Source organism: Aethalodelphis obliquidens, unplaced genomic scaffold, assembly GCF_003676395.1.
Source record: "Aethalodelphis obliquidens isolate GAN/ISIS:26980383/991018 unplaced genomic scaffold, ASM367639v1 scaffold20, whole genome shotgun sequence".
Classification (NCBI taxonomy): Eukaryota; Metazoa; Chordata; class Mammalia; order Artiodactyla; family Delphinidae; genus Aethalodelphis; species Aethalodelphis obliquidens.
This window is the reverse complement of record NW_020837964.1, coordinates 4075500-4101939: the sequence shown is the minus strand read 5'-3', so window position 1 is coordinate 4101939 and position 26440 is coordinate 4075500. Positions and strand designations below refer to the sequence as shown.

The following is a 26440-nucleotide window of genomic DNA, read 5'->3' as shown; positions in this document are numbered from 1 at the left end:
TGTGCTCTAGAGCCCGCAAGCCACAACTGCTGAACCTGCGTGCCACAACTGCTGAAGCCCGTGCGCCTAGAGTCTGTGCTCTGCAACAAGAGAAGCCACCGCAATGAGAAGCCCACGCACCACAACGAGTAGCCCCCGCTCACCGCAACTATATTAAGCCCGCGCGTAGCAACGAAGACCCAACAACGAAGACCCAATGCAGCCAAAGTAAATAAGTAAAAAAAAAAAAAAAAGAATACAAATCTCTTCTCCCCTTGGATTTGCTCTTTGTCAAACCGAGGACACTTGTTCTGCAGCAGTCTTTTGCTCACCACTAAATGCCCCAGTACTTGGGACAGAGTCTGGCACATAGTAGGTGCTTAATAAGTATTGGATGAATGCATGTTGAGCTGAAAATGATGCTTCGAAAACTAAGAAAAGGAAGAAAAGTAAAAGAAATGAAAGTAATATGAGTTTAAAAAAGATAACTTTTTTATCTGCCTTTGAGCTGCACCAAAATCTTCCAAGAGCTTCCAGCTTTCTGAATCCGAGTCACACATGTCTGGCCAATCACTGAGGTTCTTCCCTTATCTTTGCCCTATCCCTGTCCACACCCCCTCCCCGCCCCGTGTGCTCTGACCTGTCCGGGTGCCCCAGACTCTGAGATCGCCCCGCATAGCACAGGGGCGGGTGCAGAGTGACTGGATGGAGGTTGTGTGTGGGGAGTCGATTCTGAGTGAGCTGATTCGGTGTCTTCATGCAGGAATAAGCAACGTGGTGAGGACAGGCTCCATCTCGCCCTTGGGTACCACCAGCACACAGTAGGTCCACACTATGTGACTGAGTGGGGAGCACGGGGGAGTCCTTTAGCTCCTGCAGCCTTGGTTTCTTCCCTTGCCAACAAGGGCCTTGGGTTTACATCCCTCAAAGGCAGTTGCTTCTGGCTCTCAATTGATTAGAGTGTTAAACTGCACTGTCCTCTGGGGACTTGGGGCACTCTGTTCTCCAAGCCTCAGTTGCCCAATCTGTGAAATGGGATCATTTTCATCTCACTGGATTCCTGTGAACCTGTACTGGAATAATGACGGTAAAGTGCTTAGCCTGGACCTCAGCTTTACTGCCTTCATCCAGTAAGGTCTTCCTGTCTTCATTCGCACCCTGGAAATTGTGTGTGTGTGTGGGGGGGGGGTGGCAAGAGTGAAGTTTTCTATCCGCGCGTAGAGGAAGGAAATAAATTAGCAAGTGTATATTCTGCACCATAGTTGGTGGAGCCCCCGCCCTTCCTGATTTCATTTGCTGCAATCCACAGGAGATAGCTTCCCTTTTCCCATTTTCCACTTGAGCCGCAGAGAAGTGGAATTTGGTAAATTTGCACACCCCTGGTGGAAAGTGCCTGGCATCGCGCTGGGTGCATCGTTAAGCTGTCAATGGAAACGATACTTTTATGGTCATGACGAGAACCTGAGTGCGTCCTCCTCTTGTCAAGCCGAGTTCTTTGGGCGCGGGTGGTCCCGCGCTCCCTGCGACGCCCCCCATCCGACCCCGGGCGCCCGCGCCTCCGGGTGTCCTCCGGGCTCCCGGGGTGGTGCGAGGCCGGGAGGGGCGGGGCCGGTGGGGAGGACCTGGCGGGGCGAGGCCGGGAGTACAAGGGCGGGGCCGCGACGGCGCGGCGCGATGAGCGCCGCCGACCGCCGCGGGGCGTGGCCCTGGGGCTCCGGGCAGCCTACAAGAGGCGGCGCGCAGGGTCCTCGGACCCACTGCATCTCTCGGCGGCACCGGTGTCCCGTATCCCGCGACCTGCCCGCTGTGGCCGCTGTGCCTGTGCTGCTGCTGTCGCTGCCGCCACTCCACTCAGAAGACGCCGGCGAGGAGGTGGCTGGAGCCCTGCGGAGGGAGGTAAGTGTGACTTAAATTGTTCTCCTCTCTGCACCGTACGATCCGCTCCCGCAATCTCCGAGAAGCTGAAATAGCCAGAGCAGATGCCGTCTCTTAGGGCTTACTGTGTTGTGTGCAGGCTCTTAGCTGAGCGCGCCACCTGTATCTCAGAACCGTGCTCGGCAGCATGCCCGTCCACAGATGGAGAAACTGAGGCTCAGCGAGGGCAAGTTGGCTGAGACCTCACATGCTGCAAGCTAGGGAGCCAGGACTCAAAGGCCGTCTGACCGCAGAATCGTGCTCCCTGAGGCTGTGTACTCCTCCCTCACCTGTGCAGTTCGCTAACATCTGTTGCGTTCCTGTGTACACAGTGGGCGTCAATAAATAGAAAGCTGATGGTGTGTACGTGGCAGGACTTCGAATGTGTCCTGCCCACGTGTGGAGGGCCGGGGTGATCCTAAGGGCGTGTGCGTCCTGCTTGGCAAGTTTACAGGGCCACGCCCCTTTATGATTTTGTTTGGAACAAACCTTCCAGGTAGTCTTCCTGAGGGTCAGAGAGGTGAAGTGTCCAGGCAGAGTGGAGGCTGGGACCCAGTTCTGTCTGCCTCCAAAGCTCCATGTGGCTGTGGATGTGTCCAGGCGTGGGGCATATCAGAGTTCCTACAGGTCTGGGAAGAGTTCCTGGGTCTCTTCAACCAGAGTGGATATCTGCATAAACTTCTTGTGGGGGGACGGCTGGGAGCTGAGGGCTCAGCTCTGGGGTCTAGGAGATCTGCAGCCCCAGGTGGAAGAGCCAGGGCGAGCCCCTCGTGCAGTGCAGACCCAGAACCTCCCTTGAAAGGGCTGGGCTGGTGGACAAGCCAGGAAGGGCTTAGCTGACGTCTGCTCATCGCAGTCCGATTTGAACTGGGTGTCTTTTATCCAGAGGTGAGTTACTCCTCTGGTCAAGAGAAGCAGCTGGGAGTCTGACAGGCGCCCAGCTCAACTTCCAACCAAGAGTGGGCTTGTGAGTTTCTACCTTGAACCTTTGGTCTCCTTGCCCGGGCAGAATAGGGTGAGCCTGCCTTCCCCAGTGGGGTCAGGACACCAAGGGTCTGGAGCCTGACAGATGAGAGACCATGTGAAGGTCAAGGTGAAGGCCGTGCCCCCTTCTCCAGATAGACCCAGAGGGGAGCTCTCAGGGCTCTCTGTCTTGTGCACCTGATTTTCGGTTTCTGCCCCTGACCTGGCTGTTTGCACGTGGGGGAAGGAGCAGAAGGTGTGGGAGCTGTGTTGCTGGTGTGCTGGCTCTGAGGGCCGTTGCCGTCGTCTTTACCTGCAACACACCTGGGCACGAGGCCTCTAGGTTTTCATTACAGATGAGGCAACCGAGGCTCAAAGAGGTGACGTGCTTGCCCAAGGTCCCCTGGCTTGTGTGTGATGCTGTCACCCCAGGTCTCTCTGTCCACTTACCCTACACGCTTAGCGGCTGGGTCCTGCCTCCTTTAAGGTACTTCTCTGCCCAACTGCTGACTCTGCGTCTGAACCTGACCTTCAACAAGGAACCGTTTCGTTTGAGAGGGGCTCCGCGTGAAACAGCAGCAGAGTTGAGCCCCAGCCTCGTCCCTGGTGACGCAGCCAGGGAGGAGAATGAAGAGAGTGAGTTTGATTTTTACAGCCTCTTAAAAAATAGGAGTACGGATAGTAACGAGAGCATCTGTAATCCTCCCAGCAGCTGACGTTTATCTGGCGCACACCGTGGCCCAGACGCGCCTGGGGTGTTACATGGATGACCTATCCTGCTGGCTTTTTTATGAGCTGGACTGTCCTGCTTTTTACAAGGAGGCAGTCGAGGCTCAGAGGGATTAAGGTATGTACCCCACGTGACACGGCCAGAGCGGGGAAGAGCTGCCATCCTGGCTGGACCCCACCCGAGATTCTGGAAGAAGATGCCTGTCCGGTGGCCGGCCACAGGACTGTCAGCGCGGAGCACGCTGCTGCGCAAGGCTTCTGCCATGTGGGTTCTGAATCCCTGGCCCCGGTTAAGGGTGGGCCTGGAGAGGGGCTTGGGATCCACTCTGCTGACAGGTACCTGTATCAACGTGCAGAGGGCCCCGCTGGGGAGCCCGGAGCAATGCCAGCTGCTCCCACAGTCCTGCGTCTGGAAAGGAGAGCTGGCTTGATGGGGAGGGGCTGGAGCTCAGCCGAAGAGCATGAGCTTCTGAAAAGCCCCCAGACTGCATCCCTCCCTCAGAGACCTCACGTTGGATATCTGGGGTTTGTGGTAGGTTGCATTTGAAAACTGGCTTTTAAAGGCAGGACCCCCAAATGCCGACCTCTTTGGGCTTGTGGGAGCTGGAACATTTCTTCTCTCTGTCACCAGAGTAATTTACTGCGTATGGGAGGTGCCTCTGTGTCTGCTTGCTCCCGACCTAGGAAGCTTTTTTCCCCCCCTTTTTTTGCAGACTCACTGGTTTTTGATCAGTCCCAGATGTGCAAACCCAGCATCACTCAAAGGGGCTCATGGCTTGTCAAGAAAGGAAAATATAACACAGGCGTCATTTCATTTCATCTTCAGTCCATTGAGCTGAATAGCTTCTCAGACCTTCACGGGATAGGGCATCTGGAGCCCCTCATAAAGTCCCAAAGGGAGCACACTCTCTTCTGGAACAGGGAGGGTCAGGCAGATCTGGGTCGTGGTTGTTAGGGCCAGCCATGCTCTTTTTCCTTTCTTTCTTTTTTTCCTTGAAAAAAAAGGTTTTATTGTGGTAAAATACTCGTCAACATAAATTTTACATTTTAAAGTGCACAGTTGGGTGGCATCTAGTACGTTAACAGTGTTCTGCAACCGTCATCACTGTCTAATTCCAGAACGTTTTCGTCATCCCAAAAGGAGACCCCATAACCATCATTAGCAATCACTCCCCGTCTGTCCTCCCCGGCCCCTGGCAACTCCTCATCTGCTTTCTGTCTCTCTGGATTTGCTTATACTGGACATTTCATATAAATGGAATCCTACAGTATGTGGCTTTTTGTGTCTGGCTTCTCTCACTGAGCACAACGTTGCCAAGGTTCATTCATGATGTAGCCTGTGTCAGTGCTGCATCCCTTTTTATGGCTGAATGCTATTCCAGTGTATGGATACATCATCTTTCATTTATCCCTTCTTCCCCTGATGGAAGTTTGGGCCATTTCCACCTTCTGGCTGTTGTGCATAATGCTGCTGTTAACATCTGTGTACACAGTCTTGTTTGTACACCTGTTTTCAGTTGTTTTGGGTCTACCCCTAGGAGCAGAATAGCTGGGTCACATGGTATTAAGGAACACGTGTCCCATTTTCTTGACTTCCCTCTTGAAGAAACATCAACTGAGATCATCTCATTCAGGAATGAGAATCTGGCGTCTGGGTGTTTGGGGGGAGGTGTCCACAGTTCCCCTGCCTCTGCACCAGGAGAGCAACTGACAGAGATTCGTGTGGGAGATTTTGCCCTGGGGGAGCTCAGCTTTCTACCCCAGGCTGTGCAGTTGTGGGTACTCACCGACAGACACCCCCTCTTCAAGGCTGTGGGGATAGACAGTTTCTCACGCTACAGCCCGAGGGAGATATATCTTCTCTGATTGTCTCAAATGCTGTGTCAGCTTAGACAAAAACCACAGATTTAGGGGAGAAAGGAAAGTCCTAATGAGGATTATGCAACTTTTGGACCATCATTTTTTAAAAATATAAATTATGAAATCCCACATTTTCAGTCCAAGTTTCTGGATCGCATCCCACGGTGAATACAGAATGGTGAAATCCCAGAAGGGGAAAAGAATCCAGCTTCCATTTTGTTTGCAGTCAGGTGTCCCAGAATGGACCCCGCCCTGAGGCTCTTTTGTGTTGAAAAACTCCTGGATAGATGTAAATTTCCAAAAACTTATGAATAAAGTTGATTATATGCCATTTTGGAAAAAAAAAACAAAAAACAAAAAAAAACCTCCTGGCTCTCTCTAGAACTGGGAACTGGCATTCAGCCGGCAACTGCTGAGGCTGACTTGCTAAGATCCTAGAAGTCCTTTTAGAGCAAGGAGGCAGTATTCTCTGGCAAGGAAAGGTGACGTTGTGCGGGGGAGATGTTGGGGGGTACACCAAGGGGAGGGACCAGGTATGTGCAAAGGCCTGGAGGAGGGGAGGGTCCTGGCACCCTGAGAATGACAAGCTCATGGTGTCTGGGGTCTAAGGGTCAGGCTCAGGGCGGAGGAGCCTGCCCTGCGGTGGGGTCAGCGGTACTGAGCTTGGATTTCCCGCTCTGGGCTGCGGGGCACAGGAGAGTCACAGGGTGGCCTTTGTACTTGAGAACAGATCACTGTGGGATGAGCAGTATCCCCCAAAGTGTGGGGAGCCCATCCTGCTGGTCCCCGAGGTGACTGAGCGTGTCTAGTGACCCAGCAGCAAAGGCCTCCCACCCAGGCGCTGTTCTCTCCTCTGTGTCACAGCGAGGCGACCGTCTCAGGGGGTGCTTTCTGCCCCGAATGCCTCCCCACCCTGACCTCGCTGCAACAGAGAGCGCCCTCTACAGTGACGCCCCTGGCACCAACTCTCTTCTGCTTTCCTCGTGCTCCGTTTTCCTCTAGCCTCAGGTTCTCTGCCCCTGCTGCTGAGAGAAGGTTCCCTTTTTAAAGTAAATTTCTTTGAACCCCCAAAGCAAGCCAACTTCAATAAAATACGAAGTGTGAACTAGAACAGGGAGATGGTAGGAAGGTGGGCAAAGCTTGGGGAAGGGGGTGTGCCAAGGGCTGGAGTTCGGGAGACACTGGACTGAGGTGCGGCGTGAGAAGATTTGAGAGGCTGTTACCACCTAGAGCAGTGGTTCTCAGAGTGGGGTCCCCGGACCAGCAGCGGCTCCCAGGAGCTCGTCCAAATGCCGATTCTCAGGCCCTGCCCCAGGCCTCCTAGAGCTATGGGGGGGGCGGCAATCTGCGTTTTCACGCGGCTTCCAGCACTTTCTGGTGCGGGCTCCAGGGTGGGACCCATTGCCCTGGAAAGCTGAGAAGACTTGCCCTGGGCCCCGGCCCCAGAATGGGGTGGGCGGGGCTGGCTGATGGGGGCAGAAGGTTCTGTTTACAGGACCTGGTATGACCAGAAACAGATCACGTGGCGAGAATGGAGCCAGTGGCTTGGGAGCTAGAATGACCTCTTCTGTCCAGAGCCGAGGCCCCTGAGAACAAGCTCTTGACGTGCGCCTAGGACTTTCTCCTGGAAGAGCGCTCGGCGTTGGCACCCGTTGCTCTGGGGCCCGAGCAAGTGTCCTGAGGATTCCCGCCTTTTCCTTCCGCCTGTATTTAGAGCCCCGCGTGCCCAGGAGCTTGTGAAGTCCGTCTGTTTGTAACCCCTAAGCGGCCCCTGTGAAAGAATGGGTTGTTTCCCTCCCAGCATTTAAAATACATCTGTGTGTATGCACGTGTGCGCTGCACCTCTCCATCCCGCCCCCAAACCGGCTCCCAACACAGCCAGTCTGTTCTCATGGGGGAAGCACGGGCTGCTGTAAAAACACTGTTTATTCCCGGGAACCTTCAAGGCCGGGCTTCCCGGGGACTGAGATATTTTCGGCTTTGGCATCGCTGGACAAAGTGCCCTTCAGACGGGGGATGAACTGGGCCCTGTCTGGGAGAGTCGGTGTCTGGCCCAAGTGGGAGGCTCTGGCAGCACGGAGCTTTATCTGGGCTCCAGCACCTTCAAGTTCACTTTGAAGGGCTGTAGGAGACCCGGCCCCGGACTTGTCTCATTGCGGAGCCTCCTTGGGGGAGCCCTGGAGGATTTTCTCTTGCATAATCTGTTCTCCAGCTTCTCTGGAGCCGTTCTTCCAACAGAAGCCAGAACTTCTTTAAATTTCTCTTAAACTTTTTATTAAAGTTCAACATGCTAGAGAAGAACGCACATGCATTCGTGCGTCGGGGGATGAATTTTCTCCAAGTGCGCGTACCCGTGCCGTGGCCCCAGAGCTACAGAGCCTGACCGTCCCCCAGGAACCCTCCCATGGCCCCACCTCCCAGAGTAACCACTTCCGGACTTCTGACGGTATAGGTTGGTTTTGCCTGGTTTCGAACTTTACGTAAATGAACCATGCATGTTTCATCACTGGAGTCTGGCTTTGGTTCAGTGTTATGTCTGTGAGCTTCGTCTGCAATGCTACATCTGCCAGGCTCTCAAAGCATAAATCAGACCCTGTCACCATCGGCTTCATCTGCCCTGCACCCGACACACACGCATGCACACACACACACACACACACACACACACCCCTCTTTGCAATTATTTTTTAAATTTTTTATTGTTTTTATTTTATGGCCATGCCACATGGCACGCGGGATCTTAGTTCCCCAGCCAGGGATCAAACCTGCACCCCCTGCAGTAGAAGCGCAGGGTCTTAACCACTGGACCACCGGGGAAGTTCCCCCTCTGCGCATTTAGAATAAAATCCTTGTCATGGCCCCCAAGGCCCCTGGCTGCTTGGCCCTGCTCGCCTCTGTGACCCCATTTCTCCCCGGCCACACTGGCTTTGCACCCTTCCTTGGTCAAGCCAAGGTGGTGACCATCTCAGAGTCTTTGTGCTTGCGGTTCCTGCTGCCTGGAGTTCACCCCAGCCAGAGTGGTCCCTGCCCCTCCCTCTGCCCAGCCTCACCATCCCGTGTCCCGGGGCTGTCTTCCTCCAGTCTCTGTATCATCTATTTGCTGCGATGTTCCCTCTCTCCCCGCCCCCCGATTCCTGGGGACAGAGGCTTGTTCACTGGCCTATCCCAGGGACTCCGTGGCCGTGTGAGGGTTGCCCTGGGGATGTTCATCTGTGAAGCAGTGTGGAGATTCCATAGCCTGCTGCTATAGAATTCTTGAGCTTGGTTCAAGGCTGTGACTCATCCTTGCAGGTACCACCCAATACCAGTGAATCATGCATTTCAGGTGGGAGGCTGGTCCAGGTGCTGTCAGTCTCGTAGCCTGGAGCAGAGATGATCTGGGATGCCCGAATTCACCCAGGAGGAGGAAGGAAAGGAACAGTCATTAAGCGCCGGTAGATCCTGGGACTCTGCTGCTGGGCTCTTTAGAACCACCATCTCTATACTCTGCACATCCTCCCCCAGCCCTGGGAGAAATTCAGGGCTTCGTTTTGCCCATGAGGAACTGGAGACTCCACGAGGTTGAGGGACCCTCTGGGCAGCACCCAGCCCAATGATGTGGAGTCAGGATTCGAACTGGGGTTGACCCCATGTCCACGCTTATCGACGCTGCCTCCTGGGGGTCCTTGATTTCTTGTCCCTTGGAGGTGGAGGTTTCCTGCCATCTATCTAAAGCTTTGCTGGGAGCATTGTTTCCAAGGAAGCATCCACACATCTGCAAGAAGGGAGAAAGGGGCCCCAGGAGTTATGTACTGGGTATTTTAAGAACATATTAATTTATTATCTGGTCACTTTAAAGTGGCTTCTCACATATTATCTTGGCTTGCACTGAACAAACCTGGTTTTTCTTTTTTTTTTTCACACAGAGTAGATTAAGTAAATGATTGTTGAGGGAGTGTTCTCTTTTTGTTCAGAATTGTGTATATTCTCAGCATAGTATTTAAAAAACTGAATGGGTTTCGTATATTGTATTTGTTCAAGTAAGCATCCCGAGATATTGCCCTGTGTGTCCCATAAGGATGTATCTCTGTCTGAGGGGACAGGAGGAAAGAGTGCCTGCAGCGGGGCGGGGTGGAGGGGAGCATTTTTGTTAAGCCTAGTGTCTCTCTTTGTGGGGTTGAGGGCAGAGCAGTTGGCAAGGGAAGGGAAGGCCTGTTTCCTCCATTGTCGTGCCCTAATTCTGTTGAGAAAGGTTTAAGGAAAACTGGCTCCAATGGAGGAGGGAGATCCCCACCCCTGGGGTGTCTGATACTTACCCAGTCCTGGGATCTGCCTGAGACAGGCTGGGGTGTCCCGCCCCCCTCCGCCCAGCCACCACTTCATTCTTGGAATTTCTGGGTGGTTTGTGGGTCTGACTCTGCTCTGCCCTTGGCCTCGCTCACGTTTTGAGTTCTCCCTTGTGCTTCTGAAGAAGAGAGGAGCCTGGGGCACCCCGGGCTTGGGGGTTAGCCTCGAGGTCTCTCGCTGAGTCCGGCTGACGTCGGGGCACAGGTCAGAACTGCCCTGACTCTTTGGAGAGCAGGATGGGTAGGCGGTCAGGCTCCTGTATGCAGGCACTCTGTATGACCGTGAGCAAGCCGCTTGTCTGTGTCGAGCCTCAGTTTTCTCATCTGTAAAATAGGGATCATAATTGCAGTGACCCCATCAGTCTGTGCAGAGGAGATTCTGGGAGTAGAGGACCCAGAACAACATCTGCCGCTTCGCCCTCACTCATCAAGCGTTGGCTGGGTTATTGAGGATAAGTGTTTGCTGGGCAGTTAATACGCGCTGAGGATTCAAGTTGAATAAGACCCAGTTGGCCAGGGCTGTGCTGGAACTGGCCGACTGGGTCATGCTGGCTTGTCCCGGCTTGTGAGAGCCCATGGTTAAGTATTCAGAAAAGTTGTGGTTAAGTTTCTGAAAAGTTCAACCCAACCGTCATTTTGTTTTTTTTTAATTGAAGTATCGTTGATGTACAATGTCGTGTAAGTTTCAGGTGTACAGCACAGTGATTCAGTTATATACACATGTATATGTATATATACCCGTATTTCTAGATACTTTTTTTTCCCTTATAGGTTATTACAAAATGTTGAGTATAACTCCCCGTGAACACCACCAACATTAAATGTTATATAAACTTATAGTGAAATAAGTCTTATTTAAAACAAAGGTAATAAATACTCAAAACTTAGCGCATCCTAATTCTTTTACCTCGCCTTACTATTCTCTCTGCCCTTGGGGTGGTTGATGTCTATTCTGTGCATGTGATGGAAAAACGACATCATTCTGTGTTATCATGAGGCTCTTGCCAGAAACTCCATGCTCAGTGACCCCACGTTGGTGGCTTCAAGTTGCCGTGGTGGGAATATTTACACCAAGAGAATTGGCAGACACTACAGATCAGGGTGGGTATTTTGGGGTTTTTCGAGCATCAGTTGTTAAACATTTACCAGCACAGCAGTGGTTCCAGCCATCTAGAAGCGCCCAGTCTTAGCGGGCAAGGCAGCAAGTGTGAGCAGACAGGAGGCAGGCTGCTGAGGCCTTGACACCCACAGCCGGTGAACTCAGCCGAGCTGAGCCCTGGAAGGGGACCCAGCACTGCAACCGCATTGGCCTGTGAACCGGCTGACTGTCACCACTGTGAATCCAGGTCCCGGCCAGTTGGTCACATTCACGCTGCAGACCCGGTCTGTGACGTCTCGGAACCCACTTCCCCAGAAAGCTGGGAAACGTGTCCAAGGCCCCAGGCATGCAGTGAGCCGAAGCATGTTTCAAGTTTAGGGGTGGGCTTCCCCCCGCCCCCGACAAGCATTAAGACATTTATTGGAGTTTTAAAAATTAGATTTTGTCTCAAAGCAGAGGTGGGGCTTTTTTTTTTTTTTTTTTTGCGTTACGCGGGCCTCTCATTGTTGTGGCCTCTCCCGTTGCGGAGCACAGGCTCCGGACACGCAGGCTCAGCGGCCATGGCTCACGGGCCCAGCCGCTCCGCGGCATGTGGGATCTTCCCGGACCGGGGCACCAACCCGTGTCCCCTGCATCGGCAGGCGGACCCTCAACCACTGCGCCACCAGGGAAGCCCAGAGGTGGGGCTTTGAAATAATGTGGTGAAGAGAGAATAGCCTTTTCACTGTGTTCCCCATTATTAATCCCAGCCTTCCCCACATCCCTCCACACCGTGCATCTGTGGAGCATTTAGCATCACCATCGCTATCGTCATAGCCAGTACTATTAGCCATAGACCTCGTAGCGAGCCCTGTAATACTGTAACACTCGTGTTCCTCATCTCCATCATTCCTCGTACCACGGCTCGTCCCTTGACCCTGGCCTGCCCCCTCCCCTGCAGGCTGATCCGTCCCCGCTCAGCAGTGAAGACTCAGCTGAAGGGTCGTCACTTTCTGGAAGCCTCCTGGAGCTGAATCACACGTACAGACCTGTCAAGTCTTGTTCACCCACAGAGGCGCCAGTGGTGTTCAATAAATATTTACGTAGTGAATGTGCGGATCTCCTCGTCCCAACGAGGTCAGAAACTGACGGTTCAGCGGTGAACAAGGCAGACAGGTCTGGGGCCGTGATGAAGCAGCGACCCTGCAGTTGTGTCTTAACCCACGAGCAGGACTTCATTCATCAGCGGGACCCGGGCGGGGGAGGGGCAGGCTGGGGTCATGAGATGAGCCGCGAGAACAGCATGTGCAGAAGCAGAGAGCTTGGCACGGTCTCGGGGCTGATGGCTGGCGGGCTCCGTCCTACGAGTCATCTTTCTGGCAGGCTTTCTTAAACATAGGCGAAGGCAGCCCAGGCGGGATGACATCGAACTCCAACCACGTTCTCTTTCTTTCTCTCGTTCCTGAGAGTTGAATTTGGCGGCAGCGTCCCCCAGGAGCTAGCCCTTGAGGAGACCCCTGGCTAGATGGCGGACATGCGGGGCTGTGGATGCCCTAAATGTCCCCAGAGCCTTAGCCGGGGTAGAGGGGTGATGGCAGAGCTGACGTTGCAGCACCCACGTGCTCAGAGTTCCCCACGCTTCCAGAAAGCTGGATTTCAAGCCTTGGTTTCACTTCAAACCAGACCCGCGACCTCACAGATACCACATAACGTCTCCCGGGCTCAGTTTTTGTTTTCCAGAAAATGGGGTAGAAAACAGCCAGGGTCCAAGTGCATCTGAAAGCTGAGGCCGTGCTGCAGGAATCTGACCCCAGGTTGGGTCTGGACATTGACCGTGGGGCGTGAAAGCTTTCTTGGTCCCCTCCCCGCCCCCTGGTATGTGCTTATGGGACCCTGGCGCCGTTATCTTGTTTGTGGTCTTCCGGGCTGGGTTTTGCAACTAGGGCCAAGGAGACGATGTCTCCCAGACGGCGTTTCTGTGAATTGTACGGCCGTCCACGCGGGTGTTTCGGGCTTTTGGCAGGAGGCCAGGGACAGAGAGTGGAGAAGGGCTTCTCTAGAAATGAAGCTTGCCTTTGGCAACCCTAGGAGAAAGCAGGGACAAAAGTGCAGAGCTGGGGAGTGTGGGCCTCCGTCTCCAGGAACAGAAGGGAGCTCGGGGTGACCCCCTGAAGTGTGAGCCCCTCGGGAACGTTAGGACGGCTGGAGGGTGCCCGGCAGAGAGGGTCCGTCGGTGCGGGCGTCATATTTTAGTCAAAGGTACGTCAGCAGATAGAGACTGGGTGGGTGCCAAGCCCCATGACGGGGAGTATCTTGGTGAGATGTAACCATGATGTAAAGGTTTCATTCCCCTGGGGGCGACAAATGGATGCCTTCTCGACAGAGTCACTACCTGGGGTGGGGCACGGTGCCTGTCTCCACTGAGCCCCACTGTCCGCGCAGGAAGCAGAGAAGGGAAGGGAGGGTCGCAGTGAGTGCTGGGTTGTTTGTGGGCGGCCCTCCCCTGTGTGGGTAGTGACGGGAAATCCCCAAGGAAGCCCACCCCTTGGGAAGGCACTGTGGCATTGAGGAAGGGGCTTGGAGGTCAGACGGAGCTGCATTCCAGCCCCAGGTTTTCTGCTTGCAGTTGTGTGACCCTGGGCAGGTTCCTGACACTCCAGGGGCCTCAGTCTCCTCACCTGTAAAATGGGAGCAATAGAGCCCAAACCTCTGAATCATCGGGAGGGTGAAGTGAGAAGTGCAGCAACGGGCTTGCGGTAGATCTCCCTCCATGTAAGCCCCGCTGGCCTCCCTGGTGGGGGCCTGTACGTATCATTGGAAAGCCCCTGGTGGTGGTGGGCAGTGTGTGTGTCTCATTGGGAAAACTTTTTTTTTTAATTTATTTTATTGAAGTATAGTTGGTTTATCATGTTGTGTTAATTTTTGCTATACAGCAAAGTGACTCGGTAATACAAATATATATTCCTTTTCATATTCTTTTCCATTATGGTTTATCCCAGGATATATATATATTTTTTTGTGGTACGTGGGCCTCTCACTGTTGTGGCCTCTCCCATTGCGGAGCACAGGCTCCGGACGCGCAGGCTCAGCGGCCATGGCTCACGGGCCCAGCCGCTCCGCGGCATGTGGGATCTTCCCGGACCGGGGTACGAACCCGTGTCCCCTGCATCGGCAGGCGGACTCTCAACCACTGTGCCACCAGGGAAGCCCTATCCCAGGATATTGAATGTAGTTCCCTGTGCTATACAGTAGGACCTCGTTGTTTATCCATTCTTTATATAATAGTTTGCATCTGCTAACCCCAGACTCCCACTCCACCCCACCCGCCATCCCCTCTACCCCTTGGCAACCACTAGTCTATTCTCTATGTCTGTGAGTCTGTTTCTTTTAAATTGTAGATGGAAAGGGGGCTGAAGTGCTTTTTCCCTAGGCTCTTATCGAGCTGTTTCGGCAGTGGAAGCTGAATGCCAAGGGGCTGAAGGCCAAGGCAGGCTGGCGGGGCCCCGGCCAAGTCGCCTCGGCCGATGGGCTTGTGCTGTGACACAGCGCCGATCGCCACTGCCCAGGTTCCAGCCACGATCCCACCCTTGGCCTCCCCATCTGCCTCTCTGCTCCTCCCTTACCCTCTTCCATACAGCTGCCAGTGGGATACTTAGAACACAGTTCTCCTCGCTTATTATCTGATGCTTGTATTAGTTTGCTAGGGCTGCCAGGATAAAGTACCACAGACTGAGTGGTTTAAACAACACAAATTCATTTTCTCACGCTTCTGGAGTCTGGAAGTCCAAGATCAAGGTGTCGGCGGGGCTGGTTTCTTTTAGGCCTTGCTCCTTGGCGTGTAGACGGCGGTCTCCTTGCTGTATCTCACACTCTCGTCCCTCCATGTGTGTCTGTGTGCTAATCCCTTCTTCTTATAAGGACACCAGTCATACTGGAGCAGGGCTCACCCATATGACCTCATTTTAACTTAAGCACCTCTTTCAAGACCCTCTCTCCAAATACAGTCACAGTCTGAGGTGCTGGGGGTTGGGACTTCGACACAGGAATTTGCAGGCCACACAGCTCAGTCCAAGATTCTGTTTTTTTTTCCCTGTGTGCCAGCCCAGTGCTGTGCTCTGGAATGTAGATGTGAGATGCCAGCCCTGTTACTGTTACAGTTCTGCTTAAATCTTCAGTGTTCTCCTATGGCCCACACTTAGCGGAAGCCATCCAGGTACAGGCGTTGCCCCTCCCCAGCGTGGACCCCACCAACCCTCCCTGAGCTGCAGCCAGGCCAGACCGTTTTCAGACCCAGTAGTGCCGCCCAGCACCATGTCCCGCATGGCCCAACCCAAGACAAGTTGGTGTGGTCCAGGCTAGCGACTGTGTCAAGGTGGAGAAGCCACTTGGAGAAACGCCTCTTTTCACTTGTGTTTCTCCCCGTGGGAAGGTTTGACTAAACCCCATGGTTGGGAATTCCCTGGTGGTCCAGTGGTTAGGGCTCTGTGCTTTGAGTGCCGAAGGCCCAGGTTCAATCGCTGGTTGGGGAACTCAGATCCCGCAAACCACGCGGTGTGGCCATAAACAAACAAACCCCATGGTTCTCCCAACTCTGAAGCTCCAGCTGAGGCTTTATCAGTTGTCTCTGGACCCTTGGAGGGAACCCTGCGGCCCATGGACCAAGCAAGGCCCTTGAATGTTCAGAGTGAAGGCGGCCGACCAAGTCTTCCGGAGTAAGGTCACCCTTGTTCAGGAGAACATGCCAGGAGAATGCACTTGGAACCAGCAGTGGTTTCACTGTCCTTTCATGCTTTGGCATTTTGCTTTGTTTTATTCATTAATATTTTAAAAAGTTTAAAGTAGACAAGTCCAAAGGCTAGTATGCGCTCACCACCGACGTCCGGCCCCCGAGGACACCCTCCTCTGGTGACTACATCACATTCCTGCCAACTCAGCCTGTCCACTCAGCATGAACAGAGCTTACACTTTGCAATATTTGCTTGAGAATTTGCTTTTTCGATAAATTTACTTATTTATTTATTTATGGCTGTGTTGGGTCTTCGTTGCTGTGCGCAGGCTTTCTCTAGTTGCGGGGAGCGGGGGCTACTCTTCATTGCGGTGCGCAGGCTTCTCATTGCGGTGGCTTCTCTCGTTGCAGAGCACAGGCTCTAGGTGTGCAGGCTTCAGTAGTTGTGGCACGCGGGCTCAGTAGTCGTGGCTCACGGGCTCTAGAGCGCAGGCTCAGTAGTTGTGGTACACGGGCTTAGTTGCTCCACGGCACGTGGGATCTTCCTGGACCAGGGTTCAAACCCCTGCATTGGCAGGTGGATTCTTAACCACTGCACCACCAGGGAAGTCCCGAGATTTTTAATAGAAACAATATGTTAGACATCAAGGTGAGTTCCCTCATATTCTCCTTCCCGGTTCAATTTACCTCACCCTGGCTTCGTCTACGACCATGAACTTGGTCTGTTCAGTCCTGGTTTTATCATACAAGCACATGCAGGTGCACGTGCGCACACACACACACGCCGTATACATATATGTACATACACGTATAGTACGTGTGTATGTAATACACACGTATACGCAGATGTATGTACATATACACACATCTATAAACTATACAAGGTATGGTTTACATGCCTTAAAATGCACACAAATAGTACCATGAGCATAGTATTCTACAACTTGCTTTTTTAGCCCAACATTAGATTTGAGCTTCATTTATGCCAACACTCACAGAGCCCCAGGCCATCGTTTTTACTTGCTGTATAATATTCCACCCGCACGGACTCACAGTTCGTTTACCCATCCCCCTGCTGAGAGTCGTTTGAGTTGTGCCCGTTGGTGATTTAAACCAAAGCCAGTTTAGTTGAGTCATGTAAGCAATTCCTATTTCATGCCTTTTGGGGTGCCCTGCCCCTCGGGATGCTGAAAAGCCAGTCGGGTGTGGCCGTGATGCCCGAGTGGACGCTCCGTGATGTCGATTCCGCTCCTTCTTTGTCCTAAAGCTTAACCCAGTGTCAGTGCGTTTTGGCATCCTTTTCAGCCTGGCCTCTGCCGCTGGGAAATGCTCGTATATGGTGGTGTGACTAAGCAGGGAGACGTCAGGGACCCTGAGAGCGTCTGCGTCTCTGGCTTGATGCCCACAGGGCGAGCGAGCACTCAGAAGTCCCCCACCCTCACCCAGGTCCCTGAGGCTCTGCCCCAAAGGGAACTCCTCGGGAGGGAGGCCACATCTCACCCACTCCAAGGAGTCAGGCCTCCCCCTAGATGGCGTAAGCTCGGTCAGGACCCTGGAGAGTTTCCAGGGTTGGAGATGGGAACTGCTGCGTTCCCATAGCTCCTCCGCTGCAGCTCTGCCTCCTGGGATGTCCCAGATGCGCCCTTGAGGATGTCCTCCTCCAGCTGCCAGCTTGCAGCCCCAGACCACGCGACCGGTGAAAACGCAGCTGTTGCCGGTATAGGAGAAGACCAGAGGGGCCACCCGGGGTTCCGGGTGGGTCAGCGTCCAGGCTTGGCTGCCTCCCCCCCATCCAGGGGGGCCCTGGAGCCCCTCCCTCCAGCTCCCCGCGCTGTCTTGTCAGGCCTGTCCCGCTGGGTAGGGGCTGTGGGTTTCCTCGCCTGTCGCCCAACTGGGAGCTCCCTGAGGCCAGGACAGGGCCCTCTTCATCTTCGTGTCCCGGCGCCCAGCACAAAGTAGGTGTCTAATAAAGGTCATTGGGTGACTGACTGGCTCTCCTTGGGAGTAAAGCAGAGGCGAGAGGGTGAACGAACACACTCATTCAAGCCCCGCCTTGTCTTCTTGGACCGGACAATAAGCCAGGGGGAAGACCATGCTTTGTGACCTTTAGTGTGACCCCGGGGAACCAGGGTAGCATGATGGGAAATCCAGGATCCTCAGAGACACCACACCTGGGTTCGAGTCTTACCCGTGGAGCGGCCTTGGGACCAGCACGTCAAGCCTCAACCTCCTCCCTGTAAAATGGGAGCGATAACAGGCCAACCTCCTGGGTTGTCGTGAGGATTGGAAACGGCATAATGAGGTGGTGGGCCCACGCAGATGCTCAGGAAGGGTTCTGGGAAGGAACACAAGGCACAGCGGAAGTTCACCTCATAAACTAACTTCGAATTTTAAAATTACTAAGTGTATTCCAAGACTAAGGCAGCTTTTCCTAAGACACTAAGAAAGGTTAGTAGGCGGCGTTATTTGGGAAAAGGGCCTGTCGCCCAAAGGCAAGGAGGGATCGTCAAGATCCTTGTTGGGTCCTAAAGTGAGGGATTCGGCAGTCGGCACCGGGGGTCTCTGAGAGGGGCGAATCCCAACCGCCGTGACCACGAGGCCGTGCGCCACGGCCCCCAGCCCGGCACGTGTCAGGGTTAGGGTTCCAGAAATACTCCTTGGGAAGTGCAGCTCCAAGATGGGCCTTGCAGGACCGGGAGTCCCAGCCACCATCTTCTGTCCCCTCGGCCCTACTGATGCCGTTGTTGGGTACTAATAACCCCTATGAACCACTAACTTAGCAGCCAACAGGGTAACACCCGGCAGTGCCTGTAACGGGCTCACTGTCAGACAGAAGCTGCCTGAGGGAGGCTGCACGCCAGGCTGTTTAGGGGCTCTGCCAGGCAGGGATGGGATGAGAGTGGGTACACAGATACCCCTGGAGGTCCTCTCTCTTTCTACTGTCACTTTCTCCAAGGAGCAAATCGGCAGAGTGCGCGGCTGGGTCCCTGGCTGGGTCCTGGGAGATGGTGTCGTAGTGTGTGATGGTTACACGGGTGGTGCCCCGTGGAAGGGCCGTGATAGGTGGGGCCTCATGCGGTGATGGGTCTGGGGATGCCTGACAATCGCTTTGGGAACTGAGTCTTACTTCACAGGGACCAGGAAGTTTGCCACTCACGCTGGTTCACGGCACATCCTTTCGTGATGTGAAATGACTTTAGCGATCTCTTTGGGGGGCGGGAGATGGAACTTAATTCAGGCCGTAGACTCCTGAATGAGTCCAAATGCTGACTCCGAGTGAGAATGGATGGTACCGTGAGAAGCTGAGTCCAGGAGAGACCCAGCCAGGATGTCCCGTGTGGCATCAGGCCGCTTGCCTTGCTGGAGACCCTTGGCTTGAGTCCCAGCTCCACCACTTCCTGCCTGCGGGACCTTGGTGGTTCAGCTTCTGTGGCCTCAGTCTCCACATCTGCAAAGTGGGGAGAATGACGTCCAGCACGGTCAGTGCCGTCGTGGCTTTGACACTGACCGACTTCTCCTGCCGCCCTCTGCTTCTTTTCAGAGCACACGAGCGCCTCAGGAGCCCAGGCCCCCCTGTCATCCCAGCCCTTGCTGCCAGCGTGGAGCCATGAGCTGTGTCCCGAACGGCCTTGTGCCCTTGGGGCTGGTGCTACTGCTCTGTGGAGCCCAAGGCTTTTTCCTGCCCAATGTCACACACCTAGAGAAGCTGCTCAGCAAGTACCAGCAGGACAGACCCCACTCCCGGGTCCGGAGGGCCATCCCCAGGGCGGACAAGGAGGAGATCCTCATGCTTCACAACAGGCTGCGGGGCCAGGTGTCACCACCGGCCTCCAACATGGAGTACATGGTGAGCGCGGGGGCACCACAGGGGCTGGCCCCATCCGCGGGGGGAGGGGGGGATGGCAGGCTTGGGGACGTCTGGTGAGAGAGGGCCCCCTGCCTCTGTTCTGGATGCCCTACCCGATCAGCACAGGGTGCACCTCTCTGTAGCTCAGCCCAAGCTCCCGGCCCTCCTGGAGGGGGAGGGGGAGGGGGAGGGTCAAGGGCCAGGCTGTGGTGAGTCCGACCCCAGCTCTGCTACGTCTTCACCGTGTGACCTTGACGTCTCCTTAGCTAGTCTGAGTCTCAGTGTCTACTTTGGAAATCCCACCTCATGTGCCCCCACCCCCACCCCCACCCCACCCCCCACCCCCCGCCCTGTGACCATCTAACGGCACGTGTGTTGACTGCCTGGCACAGATGCTCAGCCCTGGGGCTGTGCTGTTACCGCTGTCCTTGTGTCACCCTTAGCGTCACCCCACCGTTTAGCTGCGCCTTCCGTCTGAGTAGCGAGGGGTGGCCGAGTCCGTGAGTGATGGGGTGTCTGCTGGGGAGGAAGGAGTAGAGAAGGGACAGTGGAGGGTCCCCGGTGCGTCTGGAGAAGCCCTGCATTTCGGAGCAGAAGGGGCAGCCAGCTCCCCGGTGCACGTCCCCAGCTCTGCCCTCACTCATGTGTCTCCGTGTCCCATCCCCCCAGCCCTGTGAAACGGGCGCCGTGGTATCCCCCCACTTTATAGACTGGGAAACCGAGGCCCGAGGTCACACAGCTGTAGAGGCGGAGGCGAATGCTGACCTGGGTCTGGCTGAGTCCAGGACCCGTGCTCTTGTCCCCTCTCCACGCTCAGTTGAACCCCTCCCGCCCTCCCCCGACCCCACCAGCCTTTTCCATCCTCCCCTGATTATCGGGGCAGCCTCAGCCCTGGAGTGGGGGCAGGGGCTGTTTCACCTCCCATCTTGCCCTCTTCCGGCCCCTTCTGCATCCTGGTATCGCGTTATAGTTTCTAAATCTCACTCTCTTTCAGCCTTTGCCCAGGCAGGAGCCTCGGTGGCCCTCTGTGCTTCCTTCCGGCATCCGAGGCCTCCTATCACAAGCCCTTGTCTGTCTGGATAGCCTGTTTCCCTCCCTTGCCTTTGGCCGGAGAGGCCTCTGGGTGCTGTGTGTGTTACAGACCCCCCCCCCCCCCCCCCAGGAGGGCTGCACCCTCATCACTCCCGTATCCACCTCCCTGCAGGCCTGCCCCCGGGCCCTCTCCTTCCTCTGGACTCTCAGCTGCCGCTTTCCGTGTGGCCTGTGCTCCGACCTCGGCCACCCTCACGGTCGGTCCCCTGCCCGCGTGCCTGTGAGTCCCTCGGCGTCTGTGCTTGCGCGAGGTGGCCCATCACCAGCTGTGGGACGGATGAATGGATGCCCGTCCGCGCAGAGCCCTGAGCAAGCCCCCAGTCCTCTGGGAACTCGTTATGAAACCATTTCTTTTTTCTCTGAAGAAAATGGTCCAGACATTTATTCCGAAGGGGCTGTGATAATTTTAGGAGGCAGAGTGGGCGCCCTTTCAACGTGGGGCGCCTAACGCCGGGGGCAGCTGCGCAGACCTTTACAGGGTTAAGGATGGAGAGAGTCAGGGTAGATTTTCTTTTCAGGGCACGGACTCCTCCCCGCTCCTTCCCAGCCACTGGTCATTTGGCTTCTGTCCCTGTGGGGAAAAGACACTGTCCGCCTCTTTCTGGATCAGTCGCCCTCCATCCTGTGCCCCTCCCCACCCCAAGGCCCTGTGTGGTGCCTACCAGGGAGCAGGCATTCTCCTGGGCCTGAAGCTTGCCTGAGCCCCAGCCCCGCCGGGGTCCTGGCTGTTTCCTGCCTCCCGTGGGGAGCAGGCTGGGTTTCTGCTGCTCTTCTCCTCATGCCCTGTGCTTGTCTGGTGCCTGTGGGGGAGATTCAGGGCAGCGGAAAGGAGCTTGGGTACGCAGCAGGCAGGGACAGGCCCTGGGCAGCCTGTGACTAGCCTGCTGTGTTTTCCTATTTGTTTATTTCATGGTATCTCGGGATTGGAGCTGGGATCTCGCTCCTTCCATCTCCACAGCCCCCCTGTGGGGGAAGTAGAGCCTTTAGGGGTGTTGTTGAGGCCGCCTCTGCGCAGGGGCCCTCGGGGCGGGGCCGGCAGTCCGAGCCTCAGCACCGTCCCCTCCCTCTGGGCATCCTCGGTGCAGTGCTGCCCGGCCCGTCTCCACCCAGACAAGTGACACTGATTTGAGAAAGTGTCTCAGAGTCATGGCTTCCTGCTCGGCCCTGCCTGCTGGGGCTTCTAGCCACAGTCCTTTGAAACAGGCTGAGCACTGAGAGGTGGATTTTAACACTCCAGAAGTTAAGATACCCCATTTTGAGGTTTTATGAGCGGACGGGCTCTGGGGTTAGGTAGCTGCCACGTGCCAGCTGTGTGGCTTCGGCAGGTTACTTAGCCTCTCTGTGTTTATAATTCCTCACCAAGCACAACGGGGGACGACAAAAGTCCCTTTCTCACAGAGTTGTTTGGTGGAGTCAGTAAGACAATGCATGATACTAAATAAATGTGAATTAGACTGTTGCTATTATTTTAGTAACCATTATTTTAGTGGAGTGGGACCAGCACCTGGTGGCAGCATGCAGAGCAGGAAGATGGAAGATCCCCCTTGGAGGCTGGGCTGTTAAAGTTCTAACAAGTTCCTAGCTGGGTGACCTTAGGCAAGTTACTTAACCTCTCTTAAACTCAGAGGTTTTTGTTTGTTTGTTCATTTTATCTGCAACAATGGAGAGATAAAACATACCTCCAGGGCTTGTTGGGGGAGTTAAATAAGAAAATGGTTCTAATGTTACCTGCAATGGGCAGGTGTTCAGATGATGACTGCCCTGGCGGGTGCTTGAGAAAGTTAACTTCCTTAATATCCAGGTACCATTGACTGAGAGCTCCTTTGCTTCTCATCTGGGGGCTCCATGCCTGCTGTCATTCAGCCTTCCCCCAAATCCTATTCCAGGTACCATTAGCCCATTTAGAGATAGGGAAACAAAGGCACAGAGAGGTGAAACCATTTGCTTGAAGTCACACAGCCAGCAAGAGGCAGAGCCTGGCACCGTACCCAGGTTCACCTAACAAGAGCACCTCACTGCCCCGCCCTCTGAAGGTGGGAGGTGCGTGCTCTTATCAACAGGCCTGTCTCCCACTGACTGAGTGTGGCCCCCGGAGGGTGTTGACCCCCTGTTTCAGGCTGTGCTTGGGCACTGGAGAAAGATCCGAGGCAGAAGTGGTACAGGGTTTGGTGGGCACTGAAGGTGGGGCACTGTCGGGGAGAAACCCAGAATGTCCCCTGCAGCTGAAATGGGCGGTGGGTCCAGAGGTGTGACGCTGCCTCCCCTCCCCAGGCGTCTGCCCTGGGGCAGGACTTGCCCCTGGGTGTTGAGGAGTCGCAGTTATCTTGGCCAGAAGGAGACAGCGAGACAGGAGGAGGAGAGGGCAGTGGGCAGCTTCCATTCAGGGGTCCCACAGTTGGTTCAACCAGTCTCCTGTTCCTGTTCCTGGATGGTCCCGGGGCTCTGCCTCGATAGGCTTTCAGTGAGCAACTACTGCGTGCCAGGGCTGGGGCTTCCCAGAGCGAGGGACAGCCCCTGGCTGCCCATGAGCTGCAGCATCTTCCCCAAGACTCCGGGAGGGGGCGGGACAGCCGCTGGCTCGCAGCTGGGAGGGCCGCTTGGCATCTGTTCCTCCTCAGAAGAGAAGTGACCCTACTTGCCTTGTTCACCGTGTTCTTTCTTGAGGAGTTACGTGTGCTCCCTGGGCCAGCTGGGAGGCAAGAGGGCTGCAGATTCTTTGGCCCAGACCCCTGACTCAGGGAGGGCTGTGTTGGAGGGTAACAGGACTGGGCGAGTTGAAGGCATTTCTTGCTACCTAAAAAAATACGTATATGCACATATATAATAGTAAAGTATACGTAATATATAACTCAGCATCTCAGCCATTTTTAAATGCACTATTCAGTGGTATTAACTACGTTCACACCATTGTGCAACCATCCCCGCCATCACCGTCATTCATCTCCAGGATTTATTCATCCTCCCATTTCACAGATGAGGAGACTGAGGCTGAGAGAAGGGACTTGCCAGTGTCCCCGACAAGTTAGTGGCCGAGCAGGTGCTCTGAGGATCGGGGCTCCTCTAGGTTCTTTGCTGACCGGCCACTTCCCACCTCCCGAGCAAGGAACCCATCGGAGACATGCACGAAGGCCCTGTGTCTAGTGTCGCGGAAGCCGAAGCCCGGCCCTCGGGGTCTCCCAGGGCCTGAGCTGGGGCGTCTCTGCGGTTTGGGTTCTTACACCCACCCCTGACCCTGACCTCCTGGTGCCCATTTCTCGTCCCCCTGCAGACCTGGGATGAAGAGCTGGAGAAGTCGGCGGTGGCCTGGGCCCAGGAGTGCATCTGGGAGCATGGGCCCAACAGCCTGCTGGTGTCCATCGGGCAGAACCTGGCCGTGCACTGGGGCAGGTAAGAGCCGCTGTGACCCCCTACTCGTGAACAGGGTCTCACTCACGCCGCCAGACCTCCAAGGCCTTGACGGTGTCTGTTAAATGTCGTCCACGGACCTTCCCCCAGGTCAACCGGGCCACATTCCCGAGCCCCCAAGCCAGCTGGCAGCCCCTCCTGGGCTAGGGCCTGGCTGCCTTAGAGGAAATGAGCAAAATGTCTTCTGACCGGTTAAGACTCACTGACCACGTGCTGTGCACACGAGTCCTCCGAACGGGGGCCCAGGGTCCCTGGGTCTGCTTTCGTTGAGCCGCACTTATTGAAAATTTGGCCGGGGCTGGAAACGGCCCCTCAAAGTACACGTCAGGGTGTGCTTGCCTTCAACCACCTGTTTACTCTATTTCCAGCTCTTTAAGCGGGGAGTGTAATGGGGCCACGAGTAGCTGCATCTTCCTTTAGCCAGTGCCCTTCCGGGAAGGACCTGGGCAGGTGTCACCGTGTGTCCAGAGGTGTGACTTCGTGGAACCACAGCAACCCAGCATTCTTTTCTGCTTTTTATGAAGTCAGTCTTGTGACAGCATTAAGAGAAAATGTCTAAAGGGAACCAAACCCATCGATCCACTGCCCTGGTCCAGCAATTTGCGTGTTCCTGGGCTTCTGGGCTGCATCTGGCTGTGGGCCGGCATGTTTTCACGTAGCTGTAACTGTGGCCAGGACAGCTGTTAATTCTTTTTTTTTTCCTTCTCCTACGATATCAAACAATTTTCTGTTACATAGTTGCCATGGTTATCACCTCGTCAAGGCTGCCTTTGGGCCATGAAGTTGACAGACTGGAATTTAGCCATTCCATTCGTTTTTTTTTTTTTTTTTGCGGTACGCGGGCCTCTCACTGTTCTGGCCTCTCCCGTTGCGGAGCACAGGCTCCGGACGCGCAGGCTCAGCGGCCATGGCTCATGGGCCCAGCCGCTCCGCGGCATGTGGGATCTTCCCGGACCGGGGCACGAACCCACGTCCCCTGCATCGGCAGGCGGACTCTCAACCACTGCGCCACCGGGGAAGCCCCTCTTTTTTTTTTTTAAATTAATTAATTTGTTTTTTGGGTTTTTTTTGGCTATGTTGGGTCTTCATTGCTATGCGTGGACTTTCTCTAGTTGAGGCAAGAGGGGGCTACTCTTCGTTGCCATGCGCGGGCTTCTCATTGCGGTGGCTTCTCTTGCTGTGGAGCACGGGCTCTAGAGCGCAGGCTCAGTAGTTGTGGTGCACGGGCTTAGTTGCTCCGCGGCAAGTGAGATCTTCCCTGGCCAGGGATCGAACCCGTGTCCCCTGCATTGGCAGGAGGGTTCTTAACCACTGCGCCACCAGGGAAGCCCAAGCCATTCCATTCTTGTAGCTAGGTTGTTTTTTTTTTTCTTTTCCCCCTTGGCTCATTTGAATGATTTCAGTAGGAAAACTCTGAGGGGTAGGACTGATGGGTCCCAGGGCACAAAGACTGTCCCCCTTCTGGATGAATATTGCCAACTCACTTTACAGAAGAGAGCCTCTTCTGAAGGCCCCTCTGCAGCCAACCGTTCTCTTTCCAAAACCACCCCAGCCTGGCTGTGAGGTTCCAGGGAAATAGACAGACTGGTGATGGGTTCCCTGTGTCCCTAGAGCTCTGTTGCTGCGTGTGTCTCTTTCCCCGAGCTGGCTCCAGGAAGGGAGGCTGCTTCTCCAGCCACGGCACTGACCACCACCATTCCCTGGGTCCTGACAGTAATCGTTATAAGACCTCTAACCACCCGGGTCCCCACGGTGCCCTCAGAAGCCACCAGTCGCCACCACATCTGTTCTCTTTATTGAAACCGCTTTGTTGACACTTGCTGGTGACAGCGACGGGGGGTTCCAATCTGGTTTATTTTCTTTCCCGGTGCCAACCTGGCGGACAGGGCTGAAGCGAGGGGGTGGTGGCCACCAACAGTGGCTGGGGGCGTGCTCCTCAGGGCTGGGGACGAGGGAGGGCTCAGGTGATAAAATCCCAAAGGGGAGCTTGGTACAAGGGTTTGCCCAGCTGACTGCAGGGCTCTGCACACCTGTGGGTTCCTGTGCCTTGAATGAATTTTCTTCCTTGAGTCTGAGTCCTCGGGTCCCCAGGCAGCCAAGGAACGAAGCTGGTCATGACGTTACAGAAACGTGAGGCTTTAGGCTGCTCTTTGGCTCTGTGTGTGTGTGTGTGTGTGTGTGTGTGTGTGTGTGTGTGTGTGTGTGAGACAGGGACCTGTCTGCCCTGTCCACCATAGCCAGCTGTTTCCCAACTTCGTTCAGTTATCTGGGCAGGATCTGTTCAGTTATCTACTTACTGTTTTTCTCTACATTGACTGTAAATGGACTTGCACCTTCAGTTTTGTCTTAAGCGGTAATATCTGTGAAATATGGGATTTGTTCTTAAGCGGTAATATCTGTGAAATATGGGATTCCCCAAACATACGTGAAAATTAATACATAATTATTAACATAAAAAAGAACTCACCAGGAGCCAGGTAAAAGTTTCCCACACACACTGGTGGCTTGTAGGTCACCCAGGG

General features: G+C 54.8%; 1 protein-coding gene across 4 annotated transcripts in view; it reads left to right on the top strand.

The window, feature by feature from the left end:
* The first annotated feature begins 1722 nt into the window (after positions 1 to 1722).
* Positions 1723 to 26440, top strand: part of CRISPLD2 (cysteine rich secretory protein LCCL domain containing 2) — an 84194-nt gene continuing 59476 nt past the window's right edge. For 3 of the 4 annotated variants that reach the window (XR_003435381.1, XR_003435380.1, XR_003435382.1), the window contains exons 1-3: positions 1723 to 1875; positions 19116 to 19421; positions 23782 to 23900. Coding sequence is in view for 1 of the 4 variants with exons in the window: in XM_027119090.1 (XP_026974891.1) it covers positions 19182 to 19421; positions 23782 to 23900 (359 nt within the window). In the remaining 3 variants the exon portion in view is untranslated. The remainder of the gene's footprint in view (positions 1876 to 19115; positions 19422 to 23781; positions 23901 to 26440) is intronic. The other variant, XM_027119090.1, reaches the window with a different exon arrangement.